At 29.8% G+C, this 15,437-nt stretch overlaps 2 protein-coding genes across 2 annotated transcripts in view; one reads left to right on the top strand and one right to left on the bottom strand.

Annotated features, from left to right (window-relative positions):
• Positions 1-4,029: 4,029 nt before the first annotated feature.
• Positions 4,030-8,891, top strand: LOC101500602 (vacuolar cation/proton exchanger 3-like). Its single transcript, XM_012712978.3, has 11 exons — positions 4,030-4,397; positions 6,432-6,499; positions 6,622-6,650; positions 6,743-6,939; positions 7,027-7,242; positions 7,549-7,674; positions 7,777-7,893; positions 8,010-8,063; positions 8,202-8,318; positions 8,407-8,500; positions 8,586-8,891. The coding sequence occupies exons 1-11, from the start codon at positions 4,131-4,133 to the stop codon at positions 8,642-8,644; spliced, it is 1,344 nt and encodes a 447-aa protein (XP_012568432.1). The 5' UTR covers positions 4,030-4,130; the 3' UTR covers positions 8,645-8,891.
• A 628-nt stretch (positions 8,892-9,519) lies between these two features.
• The window catches only part of LOC101500288 (ABC transporter G family member 31-like), a 13,891-nt gene continuing 7,973 nt past the window's right edge, over positions 9,520-15,437 (bottom strand). The window contains 15 exon segments of the mRNA XM_073365262.1: positions 9,520-10,062; positions 10,471-10,637; positions 10,843-10,930; positions 11,021-11,192; positions 11,476-11,703; positions 11,901-12,034; positions 12,944-13,027; positions 13,125-13,415; positions 13,500-13,832; positions 13,952-14,088; positions 14,218-14,277; positions 14,447-14,603; positions 15,011-15,114; positions 15,190-15,391; positions 15,393-15,437. The exon segment at positions 15,393-15,437 is cut by the window's right edge and continues 4 nt beyond it. Of these exon segments, the coding sequence (XP_073221363.1) occupies positions 9,781-10,062; positions 10,471-10,637; positions 10,843-10,930; positions 11,021-11,192; positions 11,476-11,703; positions 11,901-12,034; positions 12,944-13,027; positions 13,125-13,415; positions 13,500-13,832; positions 13,952-14,088; positions 14,218-14,277; positions 14,447-14,603; positions 15,011-15,114; positions 15,190-15,391; positions 15,393-15,437 (2,484 nt within the window). The 3' untranslated portion in view covers positions 9,520-9,780.

Here is a 15,437-nt window from a genome sequence, read left to right as displayed (position 1 = left end):
ACATTGCTCTCCTCTTTTCTCTATTTATCTTTGTCTCGTTTGTCATCATTATCACTAAATCACCATCATTGCATCACCATCTTCGACATCGCCGTTGAAGGAAAGAAGGTTGCGAAGGAGAGGCAGAATATATGATTTCGATTTTAGGTTTTACTTATTTGAAATTTTTTCTATAATCTTGATAAATATACCTAGTTGTCAAGTACTTGACATATCATCAAATATTGTCATATCAGAATCTCGTCAACTATTGTCATATCATCAAATATTGTCATGTCAAGTATTTAACATATTATCAACTATAACTTTTTTTTTACGGTGACTTACAGGAATAAAAATAAAAAGTACACAGACTTACAAATATCTCTAAGGTTTCAAGCAAAAATATGGATGATTATTATTAATTAAATAATTAATAATGAAATGGAATAAATTGAATAATTAAATAAAACACAATTAAGTAATTAAATTGATTTAAAAATGTAATTAAATTAATAGTGTTATGTTTTAGTCTCTCCATCAAAAATTAGATTTTGTGAGTTTCGGGATTAGGGTTCTCACACATTGCTCTCCTCTTTTCTCTATTTATCTTTGTCTCGTTTGTCATCATTATCACTAAATCACCATCATTGCATCACCATCTTCGACATCGCCGTTGAAGGAAAGAAGGTTGCGAAGGAGAGGCAGAATATATGATTTCGATTTTAGGTTTTACTTATTTGAAATTTTTTCTATAATCTTGATAAATATACCTAGTTGTCAAGTACTTGACATATCATCAAATATTGTCATATCAGAATCTCGTCAACTATTGTCATATCATCAAATATTGTCATGTCAAGTATTTAACATATTATCAACTATAACTTTTTTTTTACGGTGACTTACAGGAATAAAAATAAAAAGAACACAAACTTACAAAAATAATAAATATTTAAATAAAAAAATAAAAATAAAAATATTTAGAAGGATATAAATTTAAAAACCTAAATTAAGAACAGACCTTGGGATTTGACATATGATATGGGTTAAATAAAAATATTTTGATATTTTTTATATTTAATTTCAATAGTAGAGTATTTTAGTATTTTGTTAAATATACAATAAGGTATTGAAAAAGTTCTTGATTCTAATGTATAATAAAAAAAGACACAAGCAATTCTCCTATGATAAAATCTATCACTGTCAAATGCAACTCATCCAGTTGACAAAAAAAAAGTGCAATTTATCTATGAGCTGTTAAGAGTGCAAAGTTTACTTTAGACGACTGAGTATAAGAATATTAATTACATCATTAAAGTATGGCTTCATATAGCACATGATTAAGATGGAATATGATAGGAATGTGATAATAAATTAGATAATATTATTCTAGGTTCTTTTTATACATCTCTAACTAATAGAATATAAATCATTTTTAAAGACAAAAATTACTTTTGTGAAAAAATTACATATATTATTTTTTAAATTAATATATAATATTTTTAAATTTTATAAATTAGTGAAAAAGACTCAAAACATCAAATAAGTAATAAAATGATTTTATAATTGAAAAATATTCACACTAATAAATAAAAAGATTCAATTTAAAAAAAAAATCAAGAGTGATTAAATAATTCTATTTTATAGAATAGATAGGCTAAATAAAGATATAAACTGTATTATTTTTATCAAAAAATATATAGAATCTATTATATGTAAATAAAACTATTCATGTAAGAAAATAATATTTATTTTAAAAATTGAAATTAACATTTTTTTTTAATTCTGAACAATAAATGTATTTATTAATTATTATAATTTCAATAGATTTTTAATTTATTAGATTATGATTTTGTGGCGGCCACAAATGGCTTGCCTTTGTGGCGGCCTTTACCTTCACAAAAGGTTGATTTTGTGGCTGAAGAAACCCTCACAAAGGACGCCAATTTCAGCTGAATTTTGTGGCGGCCTAAACCCTCACAAAATGACAACGTTGTGATTTTGTGAGGGCTTATGCGAGCCACAAAATCTAGCTAGTATTTTGTGAGGGCTTTTTCAGCCACAAGATAAATTTGAATTTTTGTATTTGTGAGTGTTTTTTCGGTTACTAATTTGTGAGAGTTTTTTTTAGCCACAAAATATTTGTAAAGTTGGCCACAAAATGAGTGTTTTTTTATAGTGGTAAAATAATAAAACTACCCTCTTGATAAAATTAGAGAAATGCTAACAAGTGTCCTTGAGGCACTTGTTAAGAATATAAATGTAGAAATTTTTTTTTTTTAAAGTTGTGTAATCCATACTTTAAAAATGTAAAAAATATATTTTTTAACTCAAAACTTGTAATTTGTTTTGTTTATTAAATGTGGTTAGAATCCTTGTTAGTATGGCTCATAATTTATTATAAATATTTTTTAAAATTAATATTTTATTTGTTAATTTGATATAAAAATTCTATTTGTTTATAATTTATATATATTTATATTTTATTATATTTAAATTTGTTTTTTAAAAATTAAATTTTATGTAAGTTATCAAATTAATTATTTTTCTTATCATATTTTGTTTCTAACTCAACCCATGATCAAAGTAAAAAATTTAACTTGAGAGAGACATAACTATACACACTAAAAAGGAAGATTATGTCTAACATGCACAAGCGAATCAAGTAGTTATAATGTACAAATAATTTTAACCCTTCAATTTATTTATCAACACACTCATATGGTGAACTTTTAACACTATTTTCTTCTCACTTCTGCTTCCCTTCTTCTTAATCAGAGCACATAATGGGAAACGAAATTGACAAAGATCTATTTTGATAAATGACTTATGACAACTTCTGAAGTCCTAATGGCAGAGTCATGATTGAGTGGAACAAGAGTGAAACTGAAAGAGATATAATCGGTGTATGGATAAATAAATCTAAAAATTGAAACTTATTGTAACTAAATAGTAGAGGTGCACAAATGAGGGTGTTTGATATGTCTCTTAACCGATTATAATATTTGAGCAATCTAAATTTTAAACTCAAACTCTTCTTTTAATCTGATTAAATCCGATGAGTTACAAGTTTAATAAGAATGAGATGAAATAAAGACGAGAGTGTAATGGTCTCAAGATGATATATCAAATAGTAATCCTTAAATATTTTTTTAAAAAAGAAAAAATGAAACATAATTTAACTCATAAAATATTATCTATGGTTACCACTTACAATCAACTCAAGAGTAGAAACTCATAACATTATTTTACAAACTCTATGTTACTAAATTAATGATTTTATTAGTAATCATTTTAGAGAGTGAATCAATATCAATATAAAATGATAACAAAATATAATCATTTGTCTTTAAAATAATTTGAGATAAGACCAATAACCCAAAAAATATTCCAATACTATTCATTTTTCTATCTTATCATTATCTTTTTGTTTCTAATTTTTATGGGATCAGACTCAACTTATTACTTTCAGAATAATACGGATTCGCAGAAGGAATCCTGTGTAGACCACCTATTTCACTTGTGCACGGCTTAAAATGCCATAAAAGGAAGTAACTGGCAAATATTAAATTTGTACAATGTTAGGAAGATTCATGTTGTATCATCATTGACTTTCACAGTAACAATTAACTTATTCGTGTGCATAAGCTCAAGCATGTGCAAGGTTTTATTTCCCCTCTTATTAATAATACTTTATTCTTCTCTTGTAAATTCAAACTAGCTATTTCATTTTCTTGTTTCACTTTCACGTTTGTGAATTTGTTTTTTTTACAACAAAAGTTATAGTTCACCGATTCCCAATTTCCCATGAATATACCAACATGTCAATCCAAATTAATAAAACACCTTCAATCATGTACGTGGCTCATATACAAGCAATTATTTGGAAAATACCACGAAGCTTCATAGTACTACATTGGAAAGCCACCATGGCACAATATTAGTAATGTATACAATGCAACAACCCAAAAAAAATTCCCCCTATTTACAACCTTATTATATAGTTTCATTTTATCATATCAATAAGCTTCTTTATTATAAATATTTAACTAATTAGCTCATTATACTATTATATATATTCTTCACCTCCCTAAGAGAGAAATTTAAAATTTTCTTAGTCTTAGTTTTGATATTCTTTAATATACAAAATGAGTTTCTTCAATACATCACGACCAATTTCCACCATGAATGAAGATTTGGAGAACAATGAAGAGACATTACAACAAAACATGTCATCAAGTTCATTGGTGAGAAAGAAATCAGATATGGTTTTGGTCACAAATATTAATGTTCGGTTCCAAATAGTTAGAAGTTTCATGAGTAATATGAAAGTGGTCATCTTTGGCACTAAGCTTGTTGTGCTTTTTCCGGCTGTCCCTTTAGCGGTTGCTGCTGATTTTTATAACATTGGAAGGGTAAGTAATTAGCATCATTAATTCACATTATTATGACTTCTAATTAGTGTTTATTTTACATATTCTATATATGTATGCAAATGTGGTGTGATAATTATACGTGAATTCAACTTAAATTTGTATTAGTTATCAGTGTCAGTATTGATTGATAAAAAAAAGTATTAGTATTGAGAAATCGTGGAAAGACTATACTTTAGTAGTTTAGTTACAATTTATAATTTGTTTTACTTCAACTCACATAATCCATCATCTACATCAACAATATAATATAAACGAATGATACTTTTCCAAATTAAGAGTTATGAATGAAATCATGTACTACTAAAAAAACACACGAACAATTTATCCAAGAGACCAATTAAATTAATGTTTTTTATATTTATTTAGTTGTAAAGATGTTAATGATTGATTACATATACTAGATCATTACTTATCATCAGACATACATTGCACTATTGTCCACCGTTTTGTAATTTGTTAACTGGTTTGGTCGGACAACATAAAAAAATGTATTTATTTTAGACGTGTATTTCTAAAATGTATGTGAAGGGTGAAAAAAGAGACTCATTTCAATGCAATAGAAAAACTCTAACCATTGGTTTTCTCCCACCCTTGATTTTCAATGGATTTAGAAAATGAATATTCATCTCCTCCCATAGTGAGGTTGCATTTCCCTTCGACACCCATATATATATATAATTAAAATATCATATTTATTATAATTAATATTAATAAAATTATTATTAGATAATAATAATAAAATAAAATAATATCAAAATGTTATTTTTACAATAAGAATATATTAAAATTTAAAATATATAAAAATATAAAAATATTAAATAAAATAAATAAGTATATGTATATACACTCCATCTCAACTATAAATATAGGAGAAAGTCTAAAAGATCAAAGTTGATTTTTCAGTCAAAATTAGAATGGACCTATGTGGGATAAGTGCGCGTCACTTGGCATGCCTATAAATAAAGATTGCATAAGTTAGTCTACCATTAGATTAGATAGGTTATTAGCAAGGGCTTTAATTAATCCTTGACCGGGCTTTATCTAGACTACTATCAATATTAATTAACTTTAATTGTAGTTTTGTTTTTTATTTTTATTAATTCACGAAATTCGTACTTCTATTTTAGAACTCAAGAGTCTTGGTTTGTTATTCAGTTTTTTGAACTGAAAAATAACGATTTGACATATTTTAAATAATGTGACATATAAGTTAATATTAATTATTTATATATTATTGATTAAATTACAAATATGAAAGAATTATTAAGATGAAAATTAAATTTTTACTGTGTTTTATTCTGATTTCATATGTATTAGTCATTTTACATCACTGTATCATATGTCATATGTCACCTTATTATAAAGCATGTCACATCGTACTTTTTTAGTTAAAAAATTCGAGAAGAAAAATTCGAGAAGAGACAAAAATTGTCGACTTATGAAATAAAAGACCAATTTCGTGAATCAGTAAAAATAAATGGACTAAAATTGCAATTAAACTTATTGATTATTATAAATATATAATAATGTGAAGAATATAGAAGGATCGTAAATTAATATAGTTTTGTAATTCTAAGATGTGAAGAATTATGATACGAAGAATATAGAGAGAATATAAAATAAATCAAATGATTATGCTAAAATAGTTAATAAGTTTCATTTAATCACGAATTATTGGAGAAAACTCTAATTCCGATCCTTGTTAAATCAATTTTTTATCGAGTAAAATAAGTAATTAAATCTGATCTATATTATATGTTTGTATATTTTTTTTATATATGTATTTTCTTTTGAATAATATTAGTAAATTAATTGTTATTTTAATTTTTTTGAATTTAAACTCAATATTTCTTTCTTAAAACTTCTTTTGTATATGCAGAATGTAATCATAATATTCTAAAAACTAATCTAATACAATGAAAATATGATATAATTTATGGAATATATGAATACAAAAATTCTACTTTAAAAAAACAAAATTGCAAGAAATATAATTGTTTTTCTCGTGCGTAGCCTTGGATTTTTACATTGAGTCTGCTTGGACTTGCTCCCCTAGCTGAACGTGTTAGCTTCCTCACTGAGTAAGTTTTCATAGCACATTAATTATAATTCAACTCACATAACTATATTATTATGTTTTCTAACATTTTCTATTTAATATTTTTGTTACTCAAAATTTCACCTCCACCGCATGAACTTCAAGGCAAATTGCATATTTTACCGGCCCAACAGGTAGCATCACTTTTTAAGTGTGTGTCAAATTAATTTAATAAAAATAATTAATTTTTGTTATATATGTACAAATATTTATGTGAATATTTCAGTTGGAGGACTTTTAAATGCAACTTGTGGTAATGCAACCGAGATGATCATAGCAATATTAGCACTTCATCAGAACAAAATACATGTTGTGAAGTTGTCCTTGCTGGGTTCCATTCTCTCAAACCTTCTTTTGGTTCTAGGCAGCTCACTCCTTTGTGGTGGCTTAGCAAATCTTAAGAGGGAGCAAAGATATGACAGAGTGAGTATATATACATAGCTTCCGACACAAGTATTCTGTTTTGTTAACTAATCAATTTGTTGTTTTATTTGATTACTAATTGAACAGAAACAAGCAGATATAAATTCATTGCTTTTGTTGCTTGGTTTGCTGTGCCATTTGCTGCCATTAATGTTCAAATATGCCTTGGCTGGTGGAAATCATTCTATTGCCAATGCTACTCTTCAATTGTCAAGAGCAAGCAGCATTGTTATGCTTCTAGCATATGTTTCATATATCTTCTTCCAATTGAAAACTCATCGAAAATTATTTGAGGCACAAGAGGTGATTATTAATTATATATTTCATTTCCTCAAAACAATAGTTATATGTTTAATTCTAATTCTTCTAAATAGCCACTCATACTTCAATCCGGAATATTTCTTTTTTCCAGAACTCTGATTTATGAGAAAAAGGGATATGATTATTCGGAATTTAACGAATAAATAAATAAAGTCTAACTAATGATTGTTTTAATTAGAATTCAAAGTCAAATACCACTCATTGAAATTTAAGTTAAGAAAAATATAATGAGCATATTTGAGAGACTATATATAGCCACTTTAATTAGGTGTAAGGTTTGATCTTTAGAAAGAAGAAGAAGATGATGAAGATGAAGAGAAAGCAGTGATAGGATTTTGGAGTGCATTTACTTGGTTGGTGGGTATGACACTTGTCATATCTGTGCTTTCTGAATATGTTGTGGGAACCATTGAGGTACATTTATGAATATGTTATATTTATTCATGACATTTCAATTTGACACAAAATTAGATTAATGGGTTAATTATCTACCCTTTTATGCATAATAATAATTAGGCTGCTTCAGATTCTTGGGGAATTTCTGTTAGCTTCATTAGCATAATTTTGCTACCAATTGTTGGGAACGCTGCTGAACATGCTGGTTCGATCATATTTGCTTTCAAGAACAAGTTGGTACGGTTTTAATAAACATATTTACAGCAGAATTTTCAATTTTCTTTATTAAGCTTAAGTTCATTATAGTTGATTGAAAATTTATGAATGGCACTGTGTGATTCACTATAATGCAGGACATATCCTTAGGTGTTGCTATGGGATCTGCAACTCAAATTTCTATGTTTGTGGTAAGAATGAGATATTATTGTAATATTGTTTTAACTCTTTTTTATATTATTAAGGTTATACACATTTATATTTTCAATAAAACAATTTTTAGTTATAATTTTCAATGGTGGCTTAAAATTAACAATAATAAATTTCAGGTTCCATTAAGTGTGGTTGTTGCATGGATAATGGGTATAAGAATGGATCTGGACTTCAATCTTCTTGAAACTGGATGTCTTGCTTTTGCAGTCATTGTTACAGCCTTCACTTTACAGGTCTGCACAATGCCTTCATATATATATATACATGCCACTTTTCCCTTTTTTTTATACTAATGATATGATTTTGTTAAATCTTCTGTAGGATGGAACATCACACTATATGAAAGGAGTAGTTCTTTGTCTATGTTACATTGTCATTTCTGCATGTTTTTTCGTTCTCAAAGCTCCACAAATCAGTAAGTATATCTAGCTATCACAAATAGTAAAACTTCAATTTTTAGAACAAGTTGTGCTTAATTAAACATTACTTGTTTTTTACAGACCAATATGGTATGGTCAATTTAGGAGCTAAACCATCCTTTGATGCCATCGCCATTTGAATGATTTTGTTTCTGTGTGATGAGAATCAGAAAAACAATCTGACCCTACGGATGACTGAAATTCTTCCCTCAACATACGAAGTTGGATTCTATAGGTGGAACTTGTGTGCCTTTGAAACTGAGGTTGTGAGATCAAACATAAGTTCCAAGTTAGATATTTCAAAGCTTGTATTCTTTCTTGGTGATAATAAGGCTTAACAATGACATTTTGGTTATGGCGCAAATATATGTGACTTTCCTTTATTTACTTCTCCACTCTATAGGTATAATTCATGTATATCCACTTTCATGTACAAGTGTTTAACAATATATGTATTCTCTATTGTGTCGGATTTAAAATAATATAAAAGACTAAGAATTATGGAAGAAATCGCTTGTGACATCTTTATAAATTTGGTTCACTTATTTAAAAATATTGAAAGAATTCTCACAAGATATATTGTCTTTCAAATCTAAATATAACATATTAACTTCTAAATCTAATGCATATTAGGAAATTAGTGCTTCAAGAGTCAAACCGCTAATTTACCGTATTTATTTTCATTTGTAACCTTTTTATTTTTAAATTTACCTCTATAATAAGGAGTATATTTGATATAATTAAACCTTAAGAACACATTTGTCCTTTATATCTAAAATTACTAGTGAATTATTATTTGTTTAGAATGATTTATATATAGGGGATTTATAAGTTACCAGAAAGAGTGAGTGGTTATGATGTGTAAGTGTCATGTGCTGACACATAGAATTCTTGCATTTATTGTGAAATTTCTCTTATAACAATAAACATTTTCCTTTTTATGATTGATCATCTGTTAATGTTAATTTAAAACAGGCTAGAAAAACTTCAAAAGCAAGAGTGAAAACAAAACGAGTGAAACAATATGACCCATTGAAATACCACAACTGTCGAGCATAAAAACAAAAAGAGCATAAAAAACAAGGAAAAAAAAGCCCCCAAAATTGCATATTTATTTGGCTTTAATTAAAATGAAAACAAAAAAAACAAAAACAAAAAAGCAGCTGGGTCTCACGTCATGAATTTTGTAGCATCCATAACCATACCCAATGCATAAATCAACTACTACTCCTATGATGTCAAAAAGTAGCTTCCTTCTATTCCGAACGTAATGCATTTATCTCCTCTGGAAATTCAAAACTTTGACCGATACAGCAAAGCTACCAAAGAAGAGGAGAATAAATCCAATAAGGACAATCACTGAAAGACCGACGGACGAAAATCCGTTGACTTCCTGATCATATCCAAGAGTTGCAGATAAATACTGTTTTACAGTGCCCTCGAATCCTGGTCCCACAATTATTGATTGTACATCACCAAGCTGAGATGTGATAATACCACGCAATGTCCATTGAACAGGACAGATATAATAGAACCAAATCCACCATCCCGGAATATTCTGAGATATCGATAATCATTGTCATTTATTAGTATTAGAAGTCGTTTTGCATAGTCTAACAAACCAGGAAACATAATTGCATTTTAGCTGCACAAGTTTATTTCTCTATTTTTTTAAAGCAATGAACATACAAAAAAACAATTAAGACTGCTTCCTAACTTTTTTTAGGGGAAATTATCCTTATTGTTTTAATGCTATATATTTCAATTATACGATCTTTACTATAATAGTATATACTATAAATAAACTACCACATTGTGCTGAGTTTTCAAAACCTAACTACACCATGTTATATTAATGAGAAGCTTCTTGGAGTTTGGAAAAACAGTTTTCTAATGTAAGATAATCTTAGAAGTCAGAACAACTTAAAAGATTTAAAAAGAATGAAACTAATATAGCATTACTTACTGCTTGTGGGATAAGAAAACCAGAAAGAAGATTCCAGAGGGAGTAAAATGCGGAAGAAATAACAGCAGCTAGATGTTGTGAAGAAGTAAGACCAACGGCCATCATTCCGTAAAAGGTGAAGTAGGTAAACGTTAGGAACATGAACACAAGATAGAGAAAAAACTTCCCTGCAATAAATAAAAACAATACAATTCAAAACATACGGAATTCGATTAAGCAAAAGAACCATGTATGAGTAATTCGATTACAAAATTCAGCAAACTAAAATTTTATTTTTTTGGTATTTGGAGAGCTTTAAGAGGAACCGTTACATACTTAAAGCAACATATATATATATATATATAATGTAAATATGGAAAGCTAATTCGTTACCGGCTGTCTTCTCAAAATTGACCATAAAATATGTTATTAGGCCAAATACTATTGTCTGAAGAGCAATGTATGGTATCTCTACAAGCCCCTGTAAGTCAGATTAAACAATCATTGAAAGTAATTAATTAGCATGAAAAAATAAGCCCATGGATATAACTTCCAGCGCAGTGAGACGTACCTGGGCTGCCGCATATGCCAACGGAGAGTACATTCCTTCTGCTTTCTCTCTATAAAATACTGTCCTTTCGATTGAAACAATTGGCTGTACAGAAGAAGAGTTGTTTACACCAAGAAACAAGCATGCAGAATACAGTGCTCCCATAACCACAAGCAGCTCTTGAGTTGTTGCCCTACAGAATATTAATAATACTGTGTTAATTGTACCAGTGTTAGAAATTAATGACAACAGAGACAATGTACAACGTCTTAGAACAATCCAATTTTAATAAATAAGGGTTCCCTGCCTACATGATTTAAATTGGAAAAAAATCCAAGAAAATAATTGTTGAATAAAGACAAAAAGAGCCCTTTGTCTACATAAGGCAAATCCATATAAATTATTATTCCAATTTTAGTCTCATATTTGGTTTAGAGTTACATTCGTGAAAATAAATAAGAACACAGAACTATTACCTTTTTGAACCAACATCCCAAAATACAGTGCCAAATATCAAAGCAGCGATCGCAGTGAAGTATATCCTCATGGCATTGTATGGTGGACTTCTCCAATACACAAGATTTTGTTTCCATAAGCACAAACCAAATTGGGATAATGTGTTTCGTGAATACAGGGTGTCAAACATCAGTGGTTTTGATCCTGCAGGAGGATGTTCAAATTCCAAAATAGAAGCTTCGACCCCCCTGAGAAAAATATTGACTGAGCAGCTTAATAATTTATCTGAAAAACAATATTTCTATTCTAACACCTGTAGCTTAAGGGTTGTATCATCTTGGATATTTATTTTGTTTCCATTTCTAGAACACGAGCCTTTCATTCATATCATCTCTCTCCAACATTAACTCAAATAAGAAACAAACATCATATTAGAAACAAACACCTGAATTGCCCTGAATTCTTGTAAATTTCTGCAAAATCTGAACTAATTCTCTCTTCAACAGCAGGAGTAGAGACCTCAAGCACCCAGGTAGCTGGATTGTAGCCACTTGGAATAGGGGAGATTCCATTGATACTCTGCAGAGCAGATAGAAAAACAACCACAGACCAAAAAATTAACACAGGAAAGTGCACTTGCATTCTGGCATTTATTGCAGAAACAGACATCCACAAATAATAGAAAAACAATGAAGCAGAGGCATTTCTGGTTGACTGGATCATACTTGTTTCTTGGATAGCTTAGGTAGTAAGAAAAGACAGATAAGAAAGTGAGACGTTAAACCTAGACTATAAAAATTTTCCTTAATAAGAATCATGCAATTCTAAGTTTTCTCCACTGTCCAGATTCTCTCCGTCTCTTCCCTTTCTCACTGCATGTTCTTTTGTACAAATTCTCTTCTTTTCCTCACAGCTCCCAAATTCATCGAATCTATAAGTACTCTGTATAGTCTGAACTACTCTTCTCATTGCTCCTTTTAGTCAAAGTAAGAAGTACCAAGAAGAATCTTCAAACTGGGGACCAATTTAAAATTTGAGCTAGGCATATAAACATCTAACTTCTGAAAAAACATTTAAAACCTAATATTTCAATAGACTAGAAAACTGTCGGAGAATAATAAAACTAGTTAAGAAGAAAAAATAGAATGTTTTCAAGCAGTTGTAGACTACAAACGACAAGTTTTATGCACAAGATAGACATTTAGAAGAGACATTAAAGAGTAACTTATCACAGTGTGCAGCCGTGCAACACTAAATGGTGTCATTTACATTGTTTTCCATAAAAAGATGGTGTATCTTAAATTTCATTGGTTAAGTTTCCACCTAGGTGTACTGATAATTGTGATCAAGCCATCAAGGAGTAAAAAGTAGTGATGGCGGTGGTAACAACAACAACAAAATAATAATAATAATAATAAGAAGAAGAACAACAACAATAACAGTAATAATACTGATAATAGTAGTAGTAAAACATTGTAACGTCGTCACCTGAAAATAGTCTATCAATATTTGTGACTGCACACCAAGCTTTCCCCCATATATGACTCGTCCCCCACGTTTCATAAGAAGTAACTGGGTAGCAAAAATGGATGTTTAGATTCATTGATAAAAGCAAGTGCACCATTAGCTATCAAAACAATCAACTGACAGAAGACATAATTGCACTAACGTCATCAAATGCTTCAAAAATATCAATACTTGGTTGATGTATGGTGCAAACCACAGTTCTTCCAGTATCAACAGTGTTGCGAACAGTTCTCATAACGATAGCTGCTGCACGTGCATCAAGTCCAGATGTAGGCTCGTCCATAAAAATAATGGAAGGGTTTGCTACAAGCTCCACAGCAATTGTTAATCTCTTTCTTTGCTCTGTTGATAAGCCAGAACTACCCGGCATACCAACCAAAGCGTGTCTCAAAGAATCAAGCTCAACTAGTTTCATTACTTGTTCAACAAATTCCTGTAAAATATTTCAGCAAGTTAAAGTTTGTAAAATTCAATAGTCAATACAATCAAATATACAATGTGTTGCAAAGCAAATTACACGTCTTTTATCCACACTGATTTCCTTTGGAAGGCGAAGAGATGCAGAAAACCACAGTGATTCCTCAATTGTTACTTGAGGAGAATGTATATCATTTTGTTCAACATATCCTGATATTCTCGCAAATGTCCGTTGCTCTTTTGGGTAACCAGATATTTTGATATCCCCTTCAATATACCCTCCGGTTTTCCTGCCAGCAAGTACATCCATTAGTGTGGTCTTCCCAGCCCCACTAGACCCCACTAATGCTGTAAGGACACCAGGTGAGAAAACTCCGCTAACATCTGATAAGAGTTGCAACTTTGATTCGACTATGCCTTGTTTCTTTATTGCCTGTACAAAAATCCTTTAGAATAAGTTAATGGAAAAGATATCTCCTAATTTTTCTGGTGCTTATGTCATTTCAAATATAGACAGTATTTTATAGAATTAGAAATTATAAATCCCCCCACCTTCGGCATATCAACATAATAATTGACATTATGGAATGTCATTGTCAACGGTTCAAATGGAAGAATCATTCCCTTCGCATTGCTGTTTTCTCTTGCAGACCTGGATTTGGTACTCAATTCACTGGCCTGATTACTAACTGCAAAGCCAATTCATGTATAGGGTGACATTTTTGGTCAACACATTATCCATCTTTAAATATGTATGGTCCAACAAAGTGAAGTAGATAATTGACATTTATTTATGCTAATTATGGTTAGCTCATTACCATCTCCGGTAGAACTCTTTTCTGAGCCATCATCAATAATTGATCGTGCCTTTCGAAGTGCTATATTAAAAATAAGAAAAAAAGGAGAATATTATTATAAGGATACATAACATAATACAAAAATGTATGACTAGAAATTCACTGCCCATAGAAAATGATAATTATATCTTAGGAGAAAGTGCATGTTCTAAAATGGAAAAAACTGAGGAAAATATTATTCATAACTTACGATCCAAATAGGCCAAGGCCACAGTGACCATGGCATTGAAAAAAATTGCATAGACTAATAAAATTCCAACACCAGCCCAATACCAGTAATCATCAACTGGTAGGCTGTGTGAACGGAGGATGTTGTAACCAATTGTGTTGTCCCCTACTGCTGATTTCTGCAGACAATAATATTATAATTCATAAATATTCTATAAAGCCATTCAAAATAAAGATTACTAATGATAATTCGTTCCTTTATTATAAGATTTCAATTAATTGATTGTGACATGGTAATGAAGTCTCTATAATCAGGTTGTCAAAATTTTAATCCATGTCAAACTAAATATTCTTTATAATACTTAAATCAAGTTTTAGCACAAGCTATAGTAGGCCTAAGGTTTTTGGCCAAGTTCAACGCCCAAAAGGCAATCATATGAAAAGGTATTGGAAATAACTCACAAAATTTGCTCTGTAGACTGTAGAGTTGTTCCTTGACAGTATATTAACACTTACAACTCATTGGCAGACAAAAATAAGTTTTTTCTTTAAAGTAAAAAAAATAAAAAGTTACATAGCCAAATACCTTCATCCATCTGGAAGCAGTAAATTCATTAACTGTAATTGAACGTATTCCATAGGTAAGGGGTGACAACCAGTAGCCCCAAATCCACCACGGCTTAATCATTCCTGAAGGAATAAAAACCAAATAATTAACAGCAATGTGAATAACATTTCCCTAACGATATGTGGGTCTGTGCCTACCTTTAGGTATAATAAATCCTCCAAGCAAGAATATAACCAGCAGTGCAGCTGAGCCAAATGTATTGGCAAGAACCATATCTCGCGCAATAGCAGCCATCATCCGGAAAAGACCTAATGCCATTTGGTGCACTACAAGAAGTAAAAGCATGTAGCGAAAAAACCTGAAACATTTAACAAAATTCCATGACTAAGAAGGTAAAAAAAGAAAATTTTGAACAGAAAGATACAATAAAATTGATGTACCTTCC

Source organism: Cicer arietinum, chromosome 2, assembly GCF_000331145.2.
Source record: "Cicer arietinum cultivar CDC Frontier isolate Library 1 chromosome 2, Cicar.CDCFrontier_v2.0, whole genome shotgun sequence".
Lineage (NCBI taxonomy): Eukaryota > Viridiplantae > Streptophyta > Magnoliopsida > Fabales > Fabaceae > Cicer > Cicer arietinum.
This window is presented reverse-complemented; position numbering and strand designations above follow the sequence as displayed.